This window comes from Thermobia domestica, chromosome 5 (assembly GCF_964235325.1).
Source record: "Thermobia domestica chromosome 5, izTheDome1.hap1.1, whole genome shotgun sequence".
Taxonomy (NCBI): Eukaryota; Metazoa; Arthropoda; class Insecta; order Zygentoma; family Lepismatidae; genus Thermobia; species Thermobia domestica.
This window is the reverse complement of record NC_137458.1, coordinates 82,255,567-82,279,145: the sequence shown is the minus strand read 5'-3', so window position 1 is coordinate 82,279,145 and position 23,579 is coordinate 82,255,567. Positions and strand designations below refer to the sequence as shown.

Genomic DNA, 23,579 nt, shown 5'->3' with positions numbered 1-23,579 from the left:
GTTGATGGTGGATTATATGAAGGGTGTGAGGCAAAATAATGGTTGCCCACAATTTTACTATTTTAAGAAATTAGAGGTTTTCTGCTGCATAATTCATTTTCAAAGTCAGAAAGCTGATTTTTTATATAAGACTATACACGCAGGATTAAACGGACAAGATTAAACAAAGCAGCCTGCGTGGCTCTATATCTGTTGCTGCATAATTCAGCAATTGAAAATTCGTTGCTTACCTTGTTGTTGAATCACACCCTTCATATGTTATATTCGATGTTTAACAGCAGAATGTGTGCGACACATGTTGGCCTGCAGAATTAATGCCCACTTGAGAAACAAATTAAGGACCCAGTAAGCACTGCGGAAGAATTGACGGAATTGACCCAGTTTCTGCATCAATGTTATCAACAATTGAATTCAGGTGTTTGCTTCTCGCTGCTTGATAAGGAGGCACCAGATGGTAACTCGACTTCGGATGATACGTACGGCAAATGGGTCGACTATGATAAGGGTAAGTTTCGGAAGATTTCCTCATTTTCACCCAATTGTAAGCCTGTCCATGTCGCTGTGTTCCTTATCAGATTTCGGAACTACTTGTCGTAACATCAGATCAGTTCTTTGTTCGGCATACCGAAACCACTGTTATGTTACGGGAGGCGATTATGTTACGGGAGCTTGAAAGGATTTGCTTCTTATACTAGTTCCAAAACTTTTGAATCGGTATAGTAGAAAAACTATGACCAGTCACAATACTCTACTTGGAAAGGCGTTGTACAAAATGGGTGAGGACGCTGTGACAAGAAATTATTTTGCATTTATCTAACTCTGACACACAATGACTCGCACCATGACCCGCCGTCAATTACCTTGAATCCTAAGTAAGCACATTGTATTGATGAATGTTTTTTTTTATGTTTTACTTTTTCAAGTGGTATATCCGAAATGGAAAGAATCCCGTACACCTATTAATTTCCCCCACCAGAGTGAAATAAACTTCCAAAATAACAAACTGAAGTTCCTCGCAAGCTATTCTTAATGTTCAATTCCATAACTCTATGAAGCATCCATTATTAAGGCGAGTTCCACGAAAATGTGTATAGCACATTTTCTAATTGTGTGAGATTTGAGTCCGGAAAATGAAACAAATTACCTTAACAGCCAGCAAATGCAAAGAAAAAACATTTTAGGTATATCAAATTATTCAGCTTGAAAAAGACAATAAGCGATATGATGAAACAATTATATGTGAATTTCGCCAATTTCATTTTAAGTTGTCAGTAGTGTAAACGTTCGATAATACATGGGATTTACTGAGTGTAAATCCTACACTAAGATGTTTCAAACCTCGTATAGTGGGCGTGTTGAACAGGACGTTAAAAATGAATTAGGAAATCAACCAAATCATAAATAAACTGATCTTAATTCAAAGAAGTGATAAGTAAAGCACGACCAGGTAAAAACAAAATTTATATTTTAGGTTTACAGATGATCTGAAATAAGTAGTTAATTAAAAATCATTTAACTTAATTTTCTTTTCCGTAGATACTTTAGTTGAAAATTTGTAATATACGACCTTTCTACTGACAATAGAATCTCTAACAGAAAATTGTCAAAATAATCTTGATGCGGATTTAGGATTTAAATTTCTTGGCTCTCGGCATTTTATGTCATTTAGTCCGTCACGTTTGAGGGATAATGTTTCTCGGCGAGCACACTATCCGGGAAAAGAAAAAAGAAAGGATTGGAGAAGGAAGGAAGCGGCCTGGTGCCTACAAGTTTGGTACCACCCCGGCATTTGCCTGGTGTGAATGAGGAAAACCACACTCATTCAGGGTGGCTGGCCTGAAAAAACGCTAAACACTTTTTCGACCGAGTGCCCTCACTGGGAATCGAAATTCAAATTAATGAAGACAAAAGCAAACATAACTTTATACATTACCATTTTATTTATTGAAATACTGAAATCACTAATAATAATGATAAGACATACTAGAGACGTTGTTTATTACTGGAGCGAGCGATCCTCCCTCTCATTTGTTTCAAATCGAAACTGAAGAAGTAACTCTATACTCCTCAACAAAACACCCAAAATGTTTTAGTTTGTTTTATTGTACACTCAGCAAAATATGTTATACATTTCGGGTATAACACTCCTCTGTATAACTCGCACATTGGAACTGAACGAAATTGAACTGACAAGGAGTGTACTTGGGCTCGAACGGGTTAATACGCACAAAAATCATAGTAGGTGTAATGTTAGCATCCCGAAAACAAAAAGTGATCTCCGTTTTTCTGAACGATGGTGAAAACGTCCGCAAGAGCAGGGCAAAGTGCATCATGTGCAATATTTACAGGGCGTTAGCTCTCATAGGTCGGGCTTGATCAAACTTTGTTATTGTGCCCTGCTTGATTGTCTTTAACTGTAGTGTACGATTTTTTTAAACGTAGCCGTTTCCTTGCTACATATTGTAACACGAATTTAATATTGCTTTTTGTCTTCAGTTTCGGGTATCGTTGCAGGAGTTTTTATATCAGATGAATCCGCGCCCATGGTAATCCTCAAATATGTTCTCTAGTGTGATACCAGTAAACTGTGTGATCACATTGTCGACATTACAACTTTTCGGCGACGGTTCGTCTTCACTTTAGCTGCTTTATTGTACCTTGCAGGACTTAGAGTGTCACTGAGCTCCCTCGTGGCTAAGCGGTTAACGTACGCGCCTTTGGCGTGGGAGACCCGGGTTCGATTCCCGGCGGGAGCTCATGTGGTTCGGATTCCACGTTAATCAGTAGGTCCACGTCTCATATAGCCTCGCTGCTGAAAGGGACGCTAAACTAAAATCAACAACAGTTAGAGTGTCACTATGTGTTTTCACTTTTTCCTCTTCATTCTCTACAGAATCTGGACTACTGCGTTCTAATGTTCGGAAACTTTCGGTTTCTAACTGATTTCCATATTTTTGCATAATTAATACTTGTAGAAAACATGCACATGTCTCATTTTCCAGATCAATTCCTTCGTAATGCCGTACGTTGCATCACACTTTCATTCCAATCAATCGCACTAAATTCATTGGAACGATCACAATTCTCCGCGCCATTTGACGTGTCACTACACATTCAATCTTTCCTCATGCGAATAACTAGCGTTTGCAGCATTACTGTAGAAGCAGTGTAGGGTTGGACATTGGGTGGGCTATCTCTGTCCCTGTCTAGCGCCATCTATTGGTACAAATTTGCACCATCTTCCAGACAAACTTATATCGCCTATCACTTTAGTAGTACTAACACTATTCATGCTATTAATTCTATGCGTATTTTTTCGGTCGAGTTCATTTACTTTCACTGACTGTCAAATACGCACAAATATGAAAGCAGTGTAATGTTAGCACCCCTGAAGCAAACAGTAATGTCTGTTTTTCTGCAATCTGGTGTAAACGTTCGCAGGAGCATACCATGCTGACAGGGTGTCTATAAATTCTGACCCCAGGACCTTTTTGCGGAAACGTTTGAGCGGATGGAAACATCGGCGCATACAATAGTACTGGCCTGACCTGAGGAAACGTTGGAATTTGACCCCGAATTTATGACGTCATAGGTCAATGACCTTGGCCCGGAGTCAATGACCTAAGTGTACCTTGGACCGCCCCCTCTAAATTTTGGCAGGGGTACCTAGGACTACCCCCCTTAAATTTTGGAAATTGCAATTTTTTTAAAGCCTAGGACCATAGTATGTACCTCTATCAGTATTGGGGGTCTATGTCGTTCCCTTTCATGGGTACAAATTGCCAAAAATTCAAATTTCGGAAGTTTTTGACCTAATTTATCGCCTTTGATGAGGTGTTATTATCCTATATGGTTATATGGACGTATACAGGGGTCCATTACCTTTTACAACACATGGGTATATTAATGCACCCCTTGAAAATTTTGGGAGGGGTACCTTGGCAAACCCCTTAAATTCTGGAAATTGCAAAATTTAAACATTTGGTATAATAGTATAGAACCCTAACATGTATTATGATAAATTTGGGTGATCCACCTCGTCCCCTTTTAGGGGTACAAAATTGATAAAAAAAAAGTAAGCAATACGCTGTACCACGTGTTTGGTATTTTGGCCCAATTTATTCTCTTGGATGAGGTTCTATTACCTTATATGGTTATATGGTTATGTATAAGGGTCTATTCCCTATCATAAGACATAGGTACATTTGTGCATCCCTTTTAAAAATTTGGGAGGGTACCTTGGCCCACCCATTTAATTTTGAAAATTGCCCATTTAATATATTTGGTATTATACTATAGGACCCTACTATAGATCACTATAAATTTGGGTGGTCCACCCTGTTTCATTTTAGGGATACAAATTGCCAAATTTTAGTACAACCACGTGTTATGTTCTTGGCACAATTTATTCCCTTGGATGAGGTCCTATTACCTTATATGGTTATATGATCATATATAGGTGTCCATTCTCTATCATAAAACATAGCTACATTGATGCACTCCTTTAAATTTTTGGGAGAGGTACCATGGCCAGTCTTTTAAATTTTGGAGATTTTCCAGTTTAAGCATTCGGTATTATAGTAAAGGACCTCAACATGTATCGTAATAAATTCGGGTGGTCCACCTTGTTCCCTTTCATGGGTAAACATTGCCAAAATATAAACATAAGCAATATGTTTTACTGTGTGTTTGGTTTTTAGCCCAATTTCTCCCCTTTGATGAGGTTCTATTACCTTATATGGTCATTATATGGGTTCATTTTCTATCATAAGACATGGTTACATTGATGCACCCTTTATAAAACATTTGGGAGGGGTATCTTGGCTCATCCACTCGGTTTTACAAATTGTTTAATATAAGCGTTTTGTATCATAGTACAGGACTTCAATATGTATCACTATAAATTTGGATGGTCCAACTCTTTCCCTTTCATGGGTGAAGTACTACCGAAAATCAAATTTCTGAGGTTATTGACCCCGTTTGATAAGAATTTAACACGTTATATGGGTATGTACAGAGGTTTATTGCCTTCATATGTTTATGTTCCCTATTATTAAATTTGGGAATTATCAAATAACAAAATTCGGTAAACGTTTTCTAGGACCCATTGTAGATGTTAGTGTTCCTCTTATGGGCAAATATTCAAAATTTAAAGGTTATTGTCCGGCTTTATTATTGAATAAGTACAGGATTTATTACTTTTTCATAAGACACGGGTATATTTTTGTAGCAACCTTAATTTTGGGAGGTGTAAATTTCTTTTTGTCGTTTCAATAATTGACAATTGTTCTTAAAATTGGATAGTATCGAAATTTTTGTTCCAAAATTGTTGTTTGAAACGTTGGTTTGATTTTTTTTCGTTTGAAAGTTTTAGTTTGGAAATTTTTGTTTGAAATTTTTGTTTCAACATTTTTGTTTGAAATTTTGTTGTTTAAAATTTCTTTTTTGTTTCAAAGTTTGGTTTGTTCAAAGTTTAGTTTCAAAATTTCAAACAAAAATTTTGAAAAAAAAATTTTAAAAAATGCAAACTATAATTTCGAAACAAAAATTTTCAAACAAAAAGTATCAAACGAAGAAATGTCATACCAAAATTTCAAACAAAAAAATTTCAAAACAAAAATTTGAAAACGTTTTAAATGTTAAACAAAACAAAACTGAATGCAGCAAAGATTTGAAAATCATCAACCAATCAGATTGCGCGAAAGATAGTGATCAGCCAATCAGATTGCACGAAAGATAGTGATTAACCAATCACATTGCATCAACAATTACTTTGCCAGCGTCAGATTGCATCACCTTGTGACTAAATTTCAGTGTTGTAGCATGTATTCCCTTAAGACTATGAGTCATAAGATTCAATAAGGTTAGCTATCAGATTTCTAAAGCTCAAGGCCAAATCCATCACCACAAATGATCTTAGACTATGAGCTGTGACTAAAGTTCAAATTATTGATTCAAATTTCGAGCCTTATGTTAAAGTTCTGTTTATTACAATTCCCAAATTTAAAGAATATTTCTCTCGATATACCTAAGTTTTATAATTAATCATATCATTACATGTTCAATAAGGGCAATAATGTCCATCAATTGTTTACCTGAGTAGAACCAACTGTTTTTTGTAAGTGTGTACTCAAACTTAAGAAGTACCACAACAAAGGAAATGAATCCCTGTACACTACCTCATCAAGGTCAATTAAGTGGTACATCGTATTGCTTACGTTTATATTTGGTCCATTGGCTGGAATAATCAAAACCAATGACGCAATTTCATTTGACAATTTTCAAATTATCCCACGAAATTTCAATGTACCAATGTCCTGGACTCCTAATCCCATCACAGGTCAAAACTGATTACGTGATCATACTCATATTTGACAATGATTTACCTAATGAATGAGATACTATCCAATTTTAAGAGGAACACTAACATCTACAATGGGTACTAGAAAAAGTTTACCGAATTTTGTTATTTGATAATTCCCAAATTTAAAAGGGAACATAAGTATATGAAGGTAATAAACCTCTGCACATACCCAAATAACGTGTTAAATCCTTACCAAACGGGGTCAATAACCCCCGAAATTTGATTTTTGGTAGTTCTTTACCCATAAAAGGGAACGAGGTGGACCATCCAAATTTATAGTGATACGTATTGAAATCCTATATTATGATACCAAATGCTTATACTAAACAATTTCTAAAACCGAGTGGATGAGCCAAGATACCACTCCCAAATTTTTAAAGGGTGCATCAATGTACCCATGTCTTATGATAAGAAATGAACCCATATACATGACCATATAACCATATAAGGTAATAGAACCTCATCAAAGGGGAGAAATTGGGCCAAAAACCAAACACACGGTACAACATATTGCTTATGTTTATATTTTGGAAATTTTTTACCCATGAAAGGAAACAAGGTGGAACACCCAAATTTATCATGGTACATATTCAGGTATTTTACTATAATACCAAATGCTTACACTGGAAAATTTCCAAAATTTAAAAGATTGGCCGTGGTACATCTTCCAAAAATTTAAAGGGGTGCATCAATGTAGCTATGTTTTATGATAGAGAATGGACACCTATATATGATCATATAACCATATAAGTTAATAGAACCTCATCCAAGGGAATAAATTGGGCATAAAACCTAACACGTGGTTGTACTAAAATTTGGCAATTTTGTACCCCTAAAATGGAACAAGGTGGACCACCCAAATTTATAGTGATCTATATTAGGGACCTATACTATAATACCAAATATATCAAATGGGCAATTTCTAAAATTAAAGGGATGGGCCCAGGTACCCATACCAAAAAATTTAAAGGGATGCACAAATGTACCTATGTCTTAAAATAGGAAATGGACCAATATACATAACCATATAATCATATAAGGTAATAGGACCTCATCCAAGGTGATAAAATGAGAAAAAATACCAAACACGTGGTTATAGTAAAATTTGGTAATTTTGTGCCCCTAAAAGGGAACTAGGTGAACCACCCAAATTTATAGTAATATATATTAGGATCCTATACTATTATACCAAATGTTTAAATTGCGCAATTTCTAAAATTTAAGATGTGGGCCAAGGTACCCCTCCCAAATTTTTAAAAGGGATTCACAAATGTACCTATGTCTTATGATAGGCAATAGAACCCTATACATAACCATATAACCGTATAAGGTAATACGGCCTCATCCAAGAGAATAAATTTGACCAAAAGACCAAACACGTGGTACAACGTATTGCTTACGTTTATATTTTCTCAATTTTGTACCCCTGAAAGAGGACGAGGTGGATCACCCAAATTTATCATAATACATGTTAGGGTTCTATACTATTATACCAAATATTTAAATTGGGCAATTTCCAAAATTTGAGGGGTGGGCCAAGGTACCCCTCCCAAAATTTTCAATGGGTGCATTAATATGCACATGTCTTGGACCCCAGTATACGCCCCAGGTAATGGATCCCAGTATAAGCCCATATAACCATATAGGATAATAACACCTTATCAAAGCCGATAAATTAGGTCAAAAACTTCCGAAATTTGAATTTTTGGCAATTTGTACCCATGAAAGGGAACGACATGGACCCCCAATACTGATAGAGGTACATATTATGGCCCTGGGCTAACATACCAAATTTTTAGATTTGGCAATTTCCAAAATTTAAGGGGGGTGGTCCTAGGTACCCCTACCAAAATTTAGGAGTGTACCAAGGTACCCCTGCCAGAATTTAGAGGGGGTGGTCCTAGGTACCCCTAACAAAATTAAGGGAGTGGGCCAAGGTACCCCTGCCAAAATTTACAGGAGGTGGTCCTAGGTACCCCTAGGTCATTGTCCCCCGGCCAAGGTCATTGACTTTTGACCTATGACGTCATAAATTCGGGGTCAAAGTCTAAAGTTTCCTCAGGTTAGGCCAATACTACTCATACATATCCCATTATTTTTTTCGAGGAAAACATGTTGAATGAAAACGTATTGCCTCAGGGCAACCCGTAGTGTCTCAGGCAGGGTCCATTCTACAATTTTCAAATGGTAAGGTCGGTGAGGTATTGCTTTAAAGGTATTGCGTAAAGAAGCAATCTGCAGCATGTTCCAAGTCTGTATGCGCACATTAGCATTTGAAAATTTTGGTTGGGTACTGTCTCGGACCCTTCTGGTTACTCTGGGACACAATATTTTCTTAGAAAATCTGCCTCTAAAAACAATGGGATACGTGTTCGCTTATTTTTCCATCCACCCAACCCGTTTCTGCAGAAAATGGCTCGGGGGTCAGACAGTATATACGCCCTGTAATTAGACACGTGCTCTACTTTGCCCTGCTCTTCCGGACGTTTACAGCATCTTGCAAAAAAACGGGCATCACTGTTTCCTTCGGGGTGCTAACATTACACATGGTTTACAGTTTGTGCGTATTCACCCGTTCGAGCCCAAGTACTTTCCTTGTGAGTAGAAATTCTCAGAAAAAATAGACCATATTTGAAACGATTGTACTGTGAAAGTAATCATAGAAATTTTATTTAAATATTCGCAGAGTAGAAATAATTTAAGTGAGTCCTAATATTTGGTAGAATTCAGCTGCGAGGATTACGTACAAACCTCAATATGCACATATATCATACTGCGATAGAACCAATAATATATAAGAAAGCTACCATCGAGAATGAATGGATACTCTCTCTGCATTTTACTCTCTCCGTCTCGATTAATTTTCAATAGAAGTAGAGGTAGTGATGATGAAGGCTGAAGAAGACTACTCCATATTTAATAAAGATCTAATTAATTGCAAAAAATACTTTTCATGACACTTTTAATTGGGGAAGACTACTACATACAGTGTTAGAAGTCTAAATACGCCGCTCACTCTTGACACGTTTTAATCGTAAGTACTGTGTAACACGGAATATTAACAAAATATACATAATATTTATCAAAAATCGTTGAATTTTATAAAACTCAACATGTTACTTTTTACAAATCGAATGAGGAGGTAGTTATCACTTTTTTTATTATTTACTGATTTCAGTTCTGTACAGAGTGAGAGATTGGTTAATCTTAAGTAATGAACGATATATTACACAGAAATCAAACAGATATACTAAAACTAATCATGAAATAATTGTTATTAAATTCGGGGAAATGTAGTCCATCTCACGCGAAGGGATTGAATTCTATGATTACTCCTCTTTCTTGACTGACTTTATTCACAAGGGTTATAAATTGAGAAAAGGAGTTTACAGTACTCGTATATGCAACTTATAGTACAATAACTGAATGAATATTTAAAAAGGTAGGATGATTTTGGTTAGTGAAAAACAGATTCACTACATTATTCATTATTAATATTAACTACCTGCAGAGTGGATGATTTTGAAGTATGGAAGAAAATGTAACACATATTGGGCCAAAATCAAACTATTTGTCGAAATTCATCGTGGAAATTTTTTTTTGAAATTACAAGTAATTTCACACTTCTATTCTTTGTAGACTCCAACTCCATTTTGGATGATATTCACAATGCTATGAAGAAAATATGAAGTTTTGTTATAATCATAATTTTTACGTAATTTATATAAGATATTTGCCTTGCATATAAAGTACTTGTAAATTTTATATGAAATGAATTGTAGCTGTTATATTCTCCTTATATTTAATGGATTTGAATGTAAACAATACGGTTACTTCTGCAAGTTAAGAAAAGCTTCATACTAAATTTAATCACAATTATGACAGTTATCGTATAACAGGCAAAAAAAGCGACGGCCAGACACATAAATGTCAAATGAGTTGAACAATACAAGCTTTACTAACTCTTGTCATAATTAATAGAGCTTCCACAGGAGTATTCCAATTACGCAAGATAATTACATACAAGCGCAGTCGCTAGTAAGCACACACTTTAATGCACATACATAATTTAATCAAAATCAAACGAATGTATGATAAGCTTAATGGGACAGACCAATAAGAGACAGACGCACAAATGCCAATCCAGAACAATTATAGACGATTTGCTAACGCTACCATTAATGATAATATTCGCGCGAAGGTATTGAACATTAATTATTGCAGGAAAGTTTATACACTTAAACTTACTAGTAATTATGTTAAACTGGGAGGGAATTAAATATTCTTATAGAAATTTTCTATTTATTCTGTTGAGTAAACGGAATAGTTTAATTGGCATGTACGTCCTGGCTAATTTTTTTCAAAAATATCCTACTCCTCCTTAATGATACCCATGTTTTAGTTTGCAATTCACTATTAGCAGTACTCGAAATTTAGTAAATAAATAAATAACACTTCTTGCTTTAAAATCTACGGGCGAAATTGACACTCTTCGGTATTTTAATCTTCAAATTGCTTAATTAATAAGTAACAAACCTGAGTTGTTCTTTAAACACTCTGTTCCACGTTGGTCACAAAGACGCTGCTTATCTGAAATATGAATACAAAATTATTACATATATAGAGGCAATCAAAACATATTCAATTTTTTCGTTCAAAGCTTTGTACATTCATATATTTCTTTATTGACAAAAAATGTTTGTGAACTTAACACTGTCTTCTGGTATCAGCATCCATTTTCTTTTCATGATTACTTAGCATTACAATAAACTAAAAGACGTAGATATATATTAATCGTAATAAAAAGTCTGAACATTTTTATTAACTTCTTATATTTAACTAGTAAAGACTCTTATTTCCATTATTCATATATTTAAATATGTTCTTTGTATTTTTATTCTCCTTTATTTTTATTGAAGAACTACATTGAAGCATGTTTCATTCCTTTTTGTCTGTGTGGAACTGAAGCGGATTGTAAGTTGAAGTTGTCATACCAGCATCCCCAGAAGGGTAATAAAATTTTCACTTCCATTGCTACAATTTATCGTAGCAGAAAGGCACATAAATTATAAAACAAACAAAATACAAATTTTAAAATTATTCCCATATATATATATATATATATATATATATATATATATATATATATATATATATATATATATATATATATATATATATATATATATCGTATATCATATTACAATAATTCTTAGCCCTGTAAGCTTCCATAATTGTTCGAACTCAAAAACCAAAATGGGTGTTTATAAATGAAGACTACAAGGAAAAGGAGGTAAATCATTTTTTTATAACTTTACGTAATTGCACGGTTTTCTACTGACTTACCTGTTCTTCCCTCGGGGACGAAATTTTTAGCATTACATTTTTTTTATTGAATAACCTTCTTACTCTTGAATTTCCATGCGAACTACACCTTTCAGGCTACATAATATAGCTGTTAATTCAGTTCCGACCATTTAATTGCTAACCTCCTTTTCCCCTTTGGTCTTTAAATTATGTTATAGTACAAAGAAAAGTGTTGAACTTTCTGTAATTTGCACCATGAAAGTAATGAAGCAAAATAGGAAGAAATATAGCAAAAGTGAGTCTAAGATTCTAAGTTATGCCAATATTTATAAAACAAAACATTGGCGGCACGTCAAAATATATTTAAAATGAATGGAAATATAACGAATTGTTGAAGAAACAATTAACGTAAACATGGGAGAAAAGATAAATAATTTCAAATGTATAGCACTTCGAGTTGCTCAACCATCCATAATCTACTGAATATAAAATAAGAAAGAGTTTCATTCTGGGATCGACTGAATGACACGAATGGAAGGTCAAATCAGAATAAGAGAACCCATAATTCTTTGAAATTCTTCGAATCAAAAATTAGAGGTCGGGCGAATTGGTTTCATGACATTAACACACTTGCTTTCCATTCTACCTACTCTTCTGGCATTCGTCAAGGGTCTTATTGTTTCCTCAAACTTCGGTTAAAATATCAAATTTCTTGGCTGCATTTTATTTCAGCATTCGCCATCTGCGCGATTCATTCATTCGCGCGCCAGCATTCGCGATATTCATCTGCAAACCTTGGAACGACATAATTGCTATTTGTGAAAATTGTGGGCAAAAAATCTTGAAGTACACTAGAAGAAATATAATATCATAAAGAGTAAGTAATATTACGACTTGTAAATATGAATAACAAATATATTTCATGCGTCAAGATGTTTCGAATCGCTTCACATTTTAATCCTCAATTACTCCTGCCACATGATCTCATAAGATATACTAATTTGAAATGACAATACAACTCCAAAATTTCAAACTCACTTTATAAATAATTGTTAACTTGTATGCTTAATTCAGACTTAATTAGTTGTATAGACTAACTTGATTTAATGCCAATTATGCTATGTGATAAAGTTCGAAATAAAAATTAGAATCCTAAGTTTGGTCCAAAATTGGAAATAAACTTAAATCGTGTTTATATTTTAATTATCTGAGGTACATATATTTCAATATTACAAATCTTATGGAATCACCTTTATTGTTTCCTACAATTATGTTTGTGCAGTTGCACAGTTCCATGCTTTTCTCTATTACACATTGCCACATACATGCTGTGTAGCTATAGTACTTAAAAGTCCACAGTCCGTCATTCTCCTCCGGAAATCTGCAGCCCCTTGACTCTGTGTCAATTTCACGAACATCATCTTCAGATATTTCTTCTGTAAAAATGCCCTCCACAATGAGATGTCCAGGTGGAAAAATAATAGGTACTCCAGTAGTATGAGCCGCTGCTGTTGGTATTTCATATACTCCATGACAATATACCTGTTAAATGAAATTAAATGAAATCTTTAAGTTTTATGTTCTAAGCTTATGATGGATAGGCAAAAGGAGATGGTGATGATGATAAATGAACGAAGTGGTGGAATGAACAAAGTGGGAGGAAACGGGAAAACCCGAAAGAACCCATGCACACGGTGTTTGTCTACCACAGAATTTACTTGGTGCGTATTGGGATTGAACCAATGACCCCATGGGTCAGAGGTGAACGCTCTAAAATGAACCAGTTAAAGGAAAGGTTTAAATTATTACTTACTCTGGGTATTATTACGTGGCATATGTTGAAATAAGTAAGCGAACACGAGTGTACTGTAGAAAGTTACGTAGCAAATAAATCATATATCGTCACTTTAAAATGTCTGCAGTAATTGCATTCCAGTTAGTTCTCTGTTTTGTGTTACAATCTATGTATAATAAGATAAGAATTCAGCACATTATATATTTGTACCATAATTGTAGCATGAACTATTAAGAATTTTTTGTACCATAAATAGCCTTAGAAAATTCTTATGGCATCACCTAAGTTTCCCATTCCTATGGAAAAACTTTGGGGTTCCTTCCACCACGATTTTAGAGGACTCAATTACTAACGATAGTTTAGCTCAAACTCGATTATACGCTCCAAGTTTCGCTGCACCGTGATCTCATTTCATTTGACATCAAACCTTTAATATAAGATTACATATAATCTTCGCTAGAAACTCACTATTATTTAGCTGTTTATTATAGAGCTGTATATTATTCAGATACATTACAAATCAACATCATCGTTGTCTGTTGGTTGTTGAGAAGTGTCGGCATTCGAAGAAGTAAACGTGCAGAGGAAGTATTCAAGAACGACCTATTAGCATGTATTAAACTGGAGAACTAAATTGTGCGTCCGTATCTTCGTGACAATTTTGCCTAACGGGTACTCTAAATATCAAGCCATTGAAAATAAAATACACTTTGTGACAATTATTTGATTAACTGTAATTCCCGTTATGTACGAATCTACATTAAAGTGTTTTTCTGTTGTCATATACATTATAAGAAACTTCTTTCACAAACGAATCCTAACCTTACATACACACATTATTACACCATTTGGAAGAATTCTGTCATTCTAATTTAATGTTATTGAAATTTACAAATATTGAATTTGTTACATAAGAATATCCAACATCACATTAATCATAAAAATAAGTAAACACTCTCTGATTAAACTTCGAATTTGATTACTTGATTGAAACAGAGTACATATTAATTTATGAAAGTTTCAACTATATGAAATTAAAGCTGATTAAATTCGAAAATTACAATTAATTAATTATTAATTAATAATAATTTTAATAATTACAGAGACTACAATTGAAGGATTCAAAAGTATATAAATATATTTACCTGTGTTCCGCTTTCCGGTAATAATGTAACAATCTCAATTGTGGCACTGTTATCATCATGCAATACAAATAATTCCTCTCCTGGTTCTCTGTAATATTTAGAAATTCATTTCAAATAACGTGTAGTTTTTTATTATTTGGATATATTTATGTATACAATAAGTAACTTAACATATGTGATCGTCAAATATGGCGAAAAGGAACATCTATGTCAACTTTTCCATCAAAAAGTGTCATAGAGAAAAATATAGTGTAACAATCATATTTGATGATGTACTTCTAGATGCAATTCTGGTCGGTAACTACTACTTAGTATAACGTTGTAATCAATCTTCAATCCCTATGTAAGAAATAATTTGTTTTGGAATGTAATTTCTCGCAAGAAAAACCGCAAGTACTAGAGATGTACAATTTATTGTTATGAGTAAGTGCTAAACATTTAGCTTTAATAAGAAAAAGATTAGTATATTAAAATGAGTTGATTGAGTTATTTAATGGGTTACGGAAAAATGTAAGATACAATAAAATAAAATTTCAAACTACAATCAGAAAGTTGGAAACGAAGTATATTACAATGAAATATGACTAGAAAGAGTTCAATAATATAATACAGTCTATAAGTATTACATAAATTTATAACGTAAGAAGTGGCAATGAAACTAGGAATAAATGTAAACAATAACACATTGGAAGAAATCACCTTATTTTTTGTGCAGTAGCCGGAAAAGAGGAAAACGGTAATATGTAAGCTGTAATTATCTTAAAAAGTATTACACTAACGTTTAGGAATTCATATATAAAATTTATATAGAGTTTCACCAAATCTTATTTTGTGGATGAATTTAGATACGATTTATTGATCGGCATACTTCAAGCAAGGACCAATATTTATAATATATAATATATTATTGTTACAAGTGAAAGAAACTATTACGTTAGTCTCTAAAACTACACCACCTCAACCGATCTAGGTTAAACTTTAATCAAATATAGTAAATAAGAGGAAAATGGTAACAGGAAATAAACGAAACCAGTAGCCATCGGCATAGATACTACAATAAATTAAGACATTGTATATATGATAACAAAAGGAACGGTTTACGCTTACTGTACCACGTTTGGAAACATGTTAGTTATTCCTGCTATACTAATTTGACAATGACGAAACAAATGCAACTATTTTAAAACATAACCTTTATAACGGCATGAGTAAAAATACTACAATTTGGGATTTAAACTTGCTTTCCTAGATATTATTGATAACAGTTTCTTTATAAGACGTGGGGAACAAACATGTTCACTTTTTAGTGTAACAGATGTTATTAGGAAAAATAATGGGAAACCAAGTTAAAACATTCTGCACGTTACCTTTTAGTGTAACTGGGATATTATTAGGACATATAATGGAAAACTAACAAAGTGAAAACATTGACAGGACAGTACATTTATAAATATAGTTCACGGAGATAAATACAAATGTTCTCTCATATGTAGACACATGTGTTTAATCATTTAAACACTTCAATATTTTTACAATACAAACTTGTATTAAAATTGATATTTTCCAGTAACTCTGTAACATACTTCGAAAGGAAATATAATATGAAAAAGTACAATCAAATAAATAAAAGGAACCGGGCAAAGATGTTTCACAATTAGCGCTGAGTTTGAATTACGTACGCTCTATTCTGACAAATTTCCTAAAATATATATATTGACCTTTTGGAGTTGAAACTTGAGAATATATTTATTATTTGAAAATAACATTATGAAACTATTTATCCCTCTTTTCGTTTAATATGATTCTTCCATTTTCCCCATTGCCAATATTCCCTCGCCATTCATCTCCTGTGGTTTGTAGACGAAAACTTCTAACACGCTATACTAGAATCCCCTTATAAAAATAATTTAACACCCTTCAAAGAGTTCTGCAGAGATCAAACAAAGTAATGACAATATCTGGTAATGATAAGTCCAGGTTATACGGTGGCTGCATTAAAATCTACTAGCCAAGTTCTCTATATTTCTGAATGGCCATTATATAACTACGCTATCTGCCTTATCAGTGTTGTATACGACATCCTTTCTCTTGACCTGTTCCTCCCATTTCGTTTGACTTGCTAGGTAAAATCACGCAAAATTTCATAGTACAGGACCGAGATCATCCTTCTGCTGGCATCAGCTCGTGAATCATGAAGTCCATTGAATCCCAGAAATCCCACCAAAATACACAATAACCGTACTGAATGTCAGCGTGGATTTTCCACTGTTTATGAAGCCTCCTTTTCCTTCGACCAAGACATTGTTTGCATTTTGCTTTAAAAGAGTTACGTACTTTTCGTCAGTCTTAACACTAGAAGTGCTAAGCAGTCATTTTAACTGCTTAGTTAAAATGTTCTTGCGATAATGTTCGGTTTGCTTGAAATAGGATGTTCTTCTTTCTTGACTTTTAATATTTTAATAAGGCTTTCAAGTTTAATTAATTTGCAATTTTGTTATTTTATGTTTGACGCTAGTGTCAGTTATACCTAGAAGTATCAAGCAATCATTTTGACTGTTTCCAATATTAGCACGGTTTGAAGGTTGTTTCATATCAATTATGACTCTTATTTGGCACTATTTTATAGGCCTATTATATGGCACTATTTTATAGGCCAATCACTGCTGCTAATATTTACAATGAATAGTATTCCGTACTCAGTAGTGCAAATAGTCTCATCTACTTCTGTAACACATAAAAATAAAAAACGTATATAGGTCATATGTGTTTTTTTCTTTGAGGAACTGGTAGTGTTGCATTGAGTTATAATGAAACCAAAATACATTCTTATACTCTTGCAATATTTTTCTGATGATTTGTCTGAACGAGAAGAAGATAACGAATCCTTCAAAGAAAATTAGGAACCTGATGTAAACATTATAGTGTCAGAGTAGGAAATTTCGTAGTTCCAGCAAAGCGAAGGTGAAGAAGACGTAAGTGTGGAAAATCCATATATCGAGTTGGATGTGTTTGTAGCCTAAGGGACTACGTGGACAGAGTTAAAACAGAACAGAGTGACTTAGGTAGTGCATCCAAGCAGAACGTTATTTGAGACGTACCGGTAAAAACAACATACACCAAGCGCAATGTTGTTGAAGATAAATATATTAGTGCTTTTCGTGTCATACTTGATGAACGTACTTCGAAATATACAAAAAATGTACAATTTCCGAAGCTCAGAGGCAAATGAAAACGTCTATTTAGCAAGTAACTGTTTCTGAACTTCAAGCCTTCTTAGGTTTTCTTATTTACTGTGGGGCCACTGATACTTCTTAAATGCGCAGCAAGGAGCTATTGAGTAAGTGTCATTCTACAGAAAACAACATCTAGAAAAGGATTTTACAAAATCAAATGATATTTACGAGTTGATGAGACGTCAACGAGGTTAACACGACATGAAAGTGATTAACTTGCTTTGACCTCAGATATATATATGGAGCCCACTTATTGAAAAATCCAATGCCAATGAAAATGGTTCAGCAGTTGAGCAATTATACCGCACGAACGTAAGATGTGAATTTATTCAATATATGCCCAATATGAAAAAAATGAAATAAAGTTCTGGCTGTTCCCTTATGTAAAATTGAAATACGTACTCAACGAATTTCCCTATTTAGATGAAGACTTAGAGCGTTAAGTGTGAATGCAGTTAGGTGAGCATGTTCTACAAACTTTGGTTGATAATTTTAAGAACAAAGGCCTAAATATCACTTGTGATATTTTTTTCACTACAAAAAATCTAGCACAAACCCTGATTGTCAATGGTATGAGTTTAGTTGATACTACCAAGCTGAATAGGAAGGAGGTTCCCAAGAAGTGTCTCAACCAGAAAGAAACGGAGTTATATCATACTCATATATATCGTGATATGTCTGGAAACACCTTGACTGTATAGAAATGCAAACGACATAAGGGTGTATGCTTAAATCCATGTCTATAGCAAATACCCCAAAAAGGAAGTCTGAAACAGATATATTTTATAACAACACCAAATATTGAGTATATGTTGTTGACCAAATGTTAAATAAACATATTGTCAGATGTTCTTGCAGAAGATGGCCAATGTGCGTCTTCTACAATGTATATTGTCAATGGAGAAATAAACATAACGTTCACATTATATCAAATAAAAAAATAATAAATAGATAATTGCATATTTATAAGAAAAAAATCCTAAAAAAAAAACAGAAACACTCATTTCGGCTGCTTGGTACTAGTTGGCAGATAGAGTCACCGGTACTTCTAGTGTTAATCTACCGCTTGAGATATGGTACAATTTCTTTACGTTTCAATAAAGATCCTCATATAAAAAATCTTTGAAGGAAATGTTTATGAATCCCATAACGTGGCACCAAAATGTAGAGCTAGTTTCTGTGGCCACCGTTCTCCAAAAGATTTAACAGTTTGATTATGGATTTCAAGATCATAGGTTACATAATGAGTGGCTACATAGGGGTTATCTTAGGCTTTTCGGAGAATATTTCCCGTTTCCTCTGATTGGCCCGTCCAATTTGAAGAGCTTCTTCGACATCAGAATTTCCGGAACGCAAGGGATTTAAATATGTTTTGGCTGTTACTTTTGACCAAAAAAAAATATTGATAAAAAATCAACAACATAGACTTTACCCGGGCTTGTCAAATACTTATCAAAATAAAATTGTGAAATTTAACGTTTTTCTACGGAACGGTCTCTCATCTTCATTTTTCAATATCTCACGTTTGGTTATAAAAATTCCCGCAACTATTTGTACAACTGTTATCTTCCACTATGAAGTGTCAAATGGTATTAGGACTGACCCGTTGTGATTTATATGCCATGGTATTTCGAACACCGTTGCCAATGCGAAAATAAAATAATTGTTACTAAAGAAAAATACTAAACTAATAACTTCTTATTATGTATGTTTTTCCAAGTGTATCAGAACCGTAGACATATCATATAAATTTCTGAACCAACATGATGTTGAAAATATATTCACCAACTAATTTATACCTTACTATTTATATTTTCAACTATTTACTAGATAGAGGGTCATAAAATCCATTAAAATCGTAGTATTTTGACTTTCACCCATTAGAAACATAGTGCACTTTCAGTACACGAGTAAATGTTCAATTTAGCACAATTGAAGGGTTTCTGATTTAAATAAAGCAATATATTTAAAAAGCTGTAAAGTATCTTCCTCGAAGTAGGAAAATAAGGAGATAAGGCCAAATAAGTCACCTGACTCAAAGTACACAAGAAAATTGAAAATGCTCTTAAATGTAGTGGATGATATAAAAGTAAAGGAAGAAATACAGAAATTCAAAAGTTTTTTCCAAAGGGGAAAATTAAATGGCATGGCCAAAATTATGCCACTAAACTCCAAACCTATGAAGTACTTCCTGAGTACATAGAAACTTGAAATTTGCCAAAAAGAATCTAAAGTTTGTGATACAAGTATAGGAAAAAAATCTGAAACTAAGAAATTCAGCTAGAAGGGAAAAGGAATTCGCTCGACATAAAAAATAGCACCACTGGTCACAAAACCTGTAGGATACTTCCTGTACAAAGAGAAACTTGAATTTTGACGTTAATGTATGGATTTGTTTTACAAATAACTGGAGAAAAGCAGAATCTGGAATTTCCCAGTGTGTGTGCAGTTTAGGATTTATGCTCTACATAGACGTTGTGTGAGCTCTTCAAAGTAGAGTTTACTGTCTCTTAATTTACATATAATAAGTATATGCGTACCTTAGTGCACTCCTCTTAAGCCTTTTGATAAGAGAGAACCATGATACTTTAAGGTTACCTTCTTTGTCTTGGTGTTAGTTCATGTAATTTATATCTTAAATAACATTGACGGTTTAGTTAAAATCATCATCTCAAAATAATTTAGCCAAAATTTTTCACTGAGTGCATGGAGGGAATTACTTCACAGTTAATCGTCAAACCTTATCCGGTTTTCAACTATTCGATTAACAAATAAACGGTTTGTAACTATTCGATTAACAAATAACCGGTATTTTAACTATTCGATTAAAAATAAAAGATTTTAACTATTCGATTAAATTTTGAGTCCTCACTAATTTCTAGTTCAAGTGTAAATTTCTCGAACTCAAAAGTGTAAAATCAAAAATATTGAAACTGAAAATTTTTCGAATTAAAAACATCGAACTAAACTTTCCGAACAAAGAAACTTGAAATAAAACCTTTCGAATTTGAAATTTCAAATCAAAGAAAAACTTGAAACTGAAATTTTCGAATTAAAAGTTTTCAAAACAAATTTTGTAAAACTAAAAATTTTCGAACAAAAAAGATGGAATAAAATTTTTCGATTTCAAAAATTTTTTCAAATGAAACAATTTCAGAGTGAAATTTTCGAACTAGAAATGTAAACTAAAATTTTCGAAACATAAAATCAAAATTTTCGTCATAAATAAAGAATGTAGCATTTGCATTTTTGTGAGCTCAGTCACCTTGCTAGTGTGCTTCCTGCACTGCAATAGTAATTTCTTGAAATCGTGTTTTCAATAGCAAGTGATGAAGCATGTAGAGATTCGCAGTTTGATTTCTTACCTCCGATACGATACCAGTGTTGTACCATTCTCGATAAATATAAGACTGACAAAATACATTTAGGATAGCTTTTTCACAACAGTACGTAAACTTCAGTCGTATTCATGCGTCATTCTATCCATGAAAGTACAGCTGATCCTGACACTTGCAGAAATTATCTTAAGCTTGCGAAAGGAAATCGTATTTGTTTTCATTAAACACTTTACGAAATCCAAGCATTCAACCTATCTTTAGTTTTACTTTGTCCCTATCACAGGAGAGAGAGAGAGAGAGAGCGAGAGAGAGAGAGAAAGAGAGAGATCGGTAGATGATTAATGTCAGCCTGAAACAATTTGCAGATTTAGCATTTTTGCTAACACGTTCGGTTCAATCAAGCGGGATGGATTTTAAGATTTCTTGAGCTCATCAGATGGGAATTGCTGTGGTAAGTAACCTTCACTTAAAATGTTCCGAGGTTTGATTCAAGGTCTTTAAAATATGCATTTATGTTTGTTCTGTGGTATTGATTCGAGTTTTCACGTAACGTATAACGTATAACCGTAAGATGATACGAAAAAAAGTCCGATTATGGCTGGCCAACTAGCTTATCACGTCGACGTTGATCTGAAACATATTAAAGGTTTCCGATCACACAAACGGACCGTAAGTTAGAGCTGCTAATGAGATAAAGCTTGATTAAACTTCATTTCAAGCAATATCAATGTCTTGATTTGACTATCTATTACGAAACGGTTCATCGTCCCAAAAACTTAGTCCCGAATATTTCTTTGAAGCAATTAAAATTTTAAAATCAGTAAACGTCTATGGTTATGAATTATGGAATGAGTTACGACCAAACAGATCATTGTCATTTTTTTAATTTTATGGAGGTTTTTCATCTGAAATGCTGAACTTTTAGGGTAGTTACCGTTACCCAAAATCGGCTAATCTCTACCTCTATCATCTAGTTCGACCTTGAAATCCATTCATTACTTTTACACTTTGAATTTTAAGATTATAAATATAGTCGAAAAAGTTCATTCGTTGTAAACTGTTTATTTCTAAGGTGTAATCTAATTAAGTGATCACTTTCAAACCTCTGCTTAATTTTTATCAAAAAGTTTGTATGAAAATTTCGAATGTCCGAATTTTTTTAAAACTTTCAGTTCGAAAATTTTGGTTTGAAATTTTAAGTTCAAAAATTTGATTTGAAAATTTCATTATAAAAATTTTTATTTGACAGTTTAAACTTTTAATTCAAAAATTTCATTTTGATCTTTTCGTTTGAAAAATCTTGATCTCATTTTTTTAGTTCGGAAATTTTAGTTTTGACATTCTAATTGTAAAATTTGGTTTCAACTCTTTTGGTTCGAAAATTTTGATTTGAGAATTTCAAGTTATAAATTTTTAGTTTGACTGGTTGAAACTTTTAATTCAAAAATTTCAATTTGAATTTTTCGTTTGTAAAATTTTCATTTCTTTTTTTTTCGATAATTTTAGTTTCAAGTTTCTAGTTCTATTTATTATTTCGAATATTTTGATTCATGTTTCGAAAATTTTAGTTTGCATTTCTAGTCAGAAAATTTCAGTCTGAAATTGCTTCATTTGAAAAAAAAAATGAAATCGAAAATGTTTATTTCATCTTTCTTGCTCGAAAATTTTGTTTTCCAAAACTTGTTTGAAAAACTTTTAATTTGAAAATTTCAGCTTGAATTTAATCTTTGATTTGAAATTTTAAATTCGAAAATTGTTATATCAATGGTTTTCTTTTTCGAAAAGTTTAGTTTGATGTTTTTAATTCGAAAAAAATCAGTTTTAATATTTTGGATTTTAAACTTTTGAGTTTGAGAAATTTTACTTTCAAATTTTCACTTGAACTTTTCAAATAACTAGAAATTAGTGAGGACTCAAAATTTAATCGAATATTTAAAAACCGTTTATTTGTTAACCGAGTAGTTGAAAGCCATTTATTTGTTAATCGAATAGAAAAACCGTTTATTTGTTAATCCAACAGTTAAAACCGTTTATTTCCTAATCGAATAGTTAATACCGGATAAGTTTTGACGGTTAACCGTGAAGTAATTCACTCAGTGAAAAATTTTGCCAAAAATATTTTCAAATGATGATTTTTACTAAACCGTCAATGTTATTTAAGGTATAAATTGAATGAACTAATACCAAGACCAAGAAGGTAATCTTAATGTATCGTGATTCTCTCTTATCAAAAAGCTTAATGGGAGTGTATTAAGGTACTAATGTCCTCATTGTATGTAAATAAAGAGACAGTAAACTCTACTTTGAAGAGCTCACACGACATCTATGTAGAGCTTAAATCCTAAACAGTACAAAACTTTGTGAATATCAATCATGTCAGCCATCCTCGAGAATCAA

At 33.1% G+C, this 23,579-nt stretch overlaps 1 protein-coding gene across 1 annotated transcript in view; it reads right to left on the bottom strand.

Annotated features, from left to right (window-relative positions):
- The window catches only part of LOC145685153 (uncharacterized), a 40,577-nt gene extending 19,309 nt beyond the window's left edge, over positions 1–21,268 (bottom strand). The window contains exons 1-4 of the mRNA XM_081757505.1: positions 21,210–21,268; positions 14,612–14,699; positions 12,997–13,213; positions 10,901–10,954 (exon numbers count right to left, since the gene is read on the bottom strand). Coding sequence (XP_081613631.1) covers positions 10,901–10,954; positions 12,997–13,213; positions 14,612–14,699; positions 21,210–21,268 — 418 coding nt within the window. The remainder of the gene's footprint in view (positions 1–10,900; positions 10,955–12,996; positions 13,214–14,611; positions 14,700–21,209) is intronic.
- Between the last annotated feature and the right edge of the window lie 2,311 nt (positions 21,269–23,579).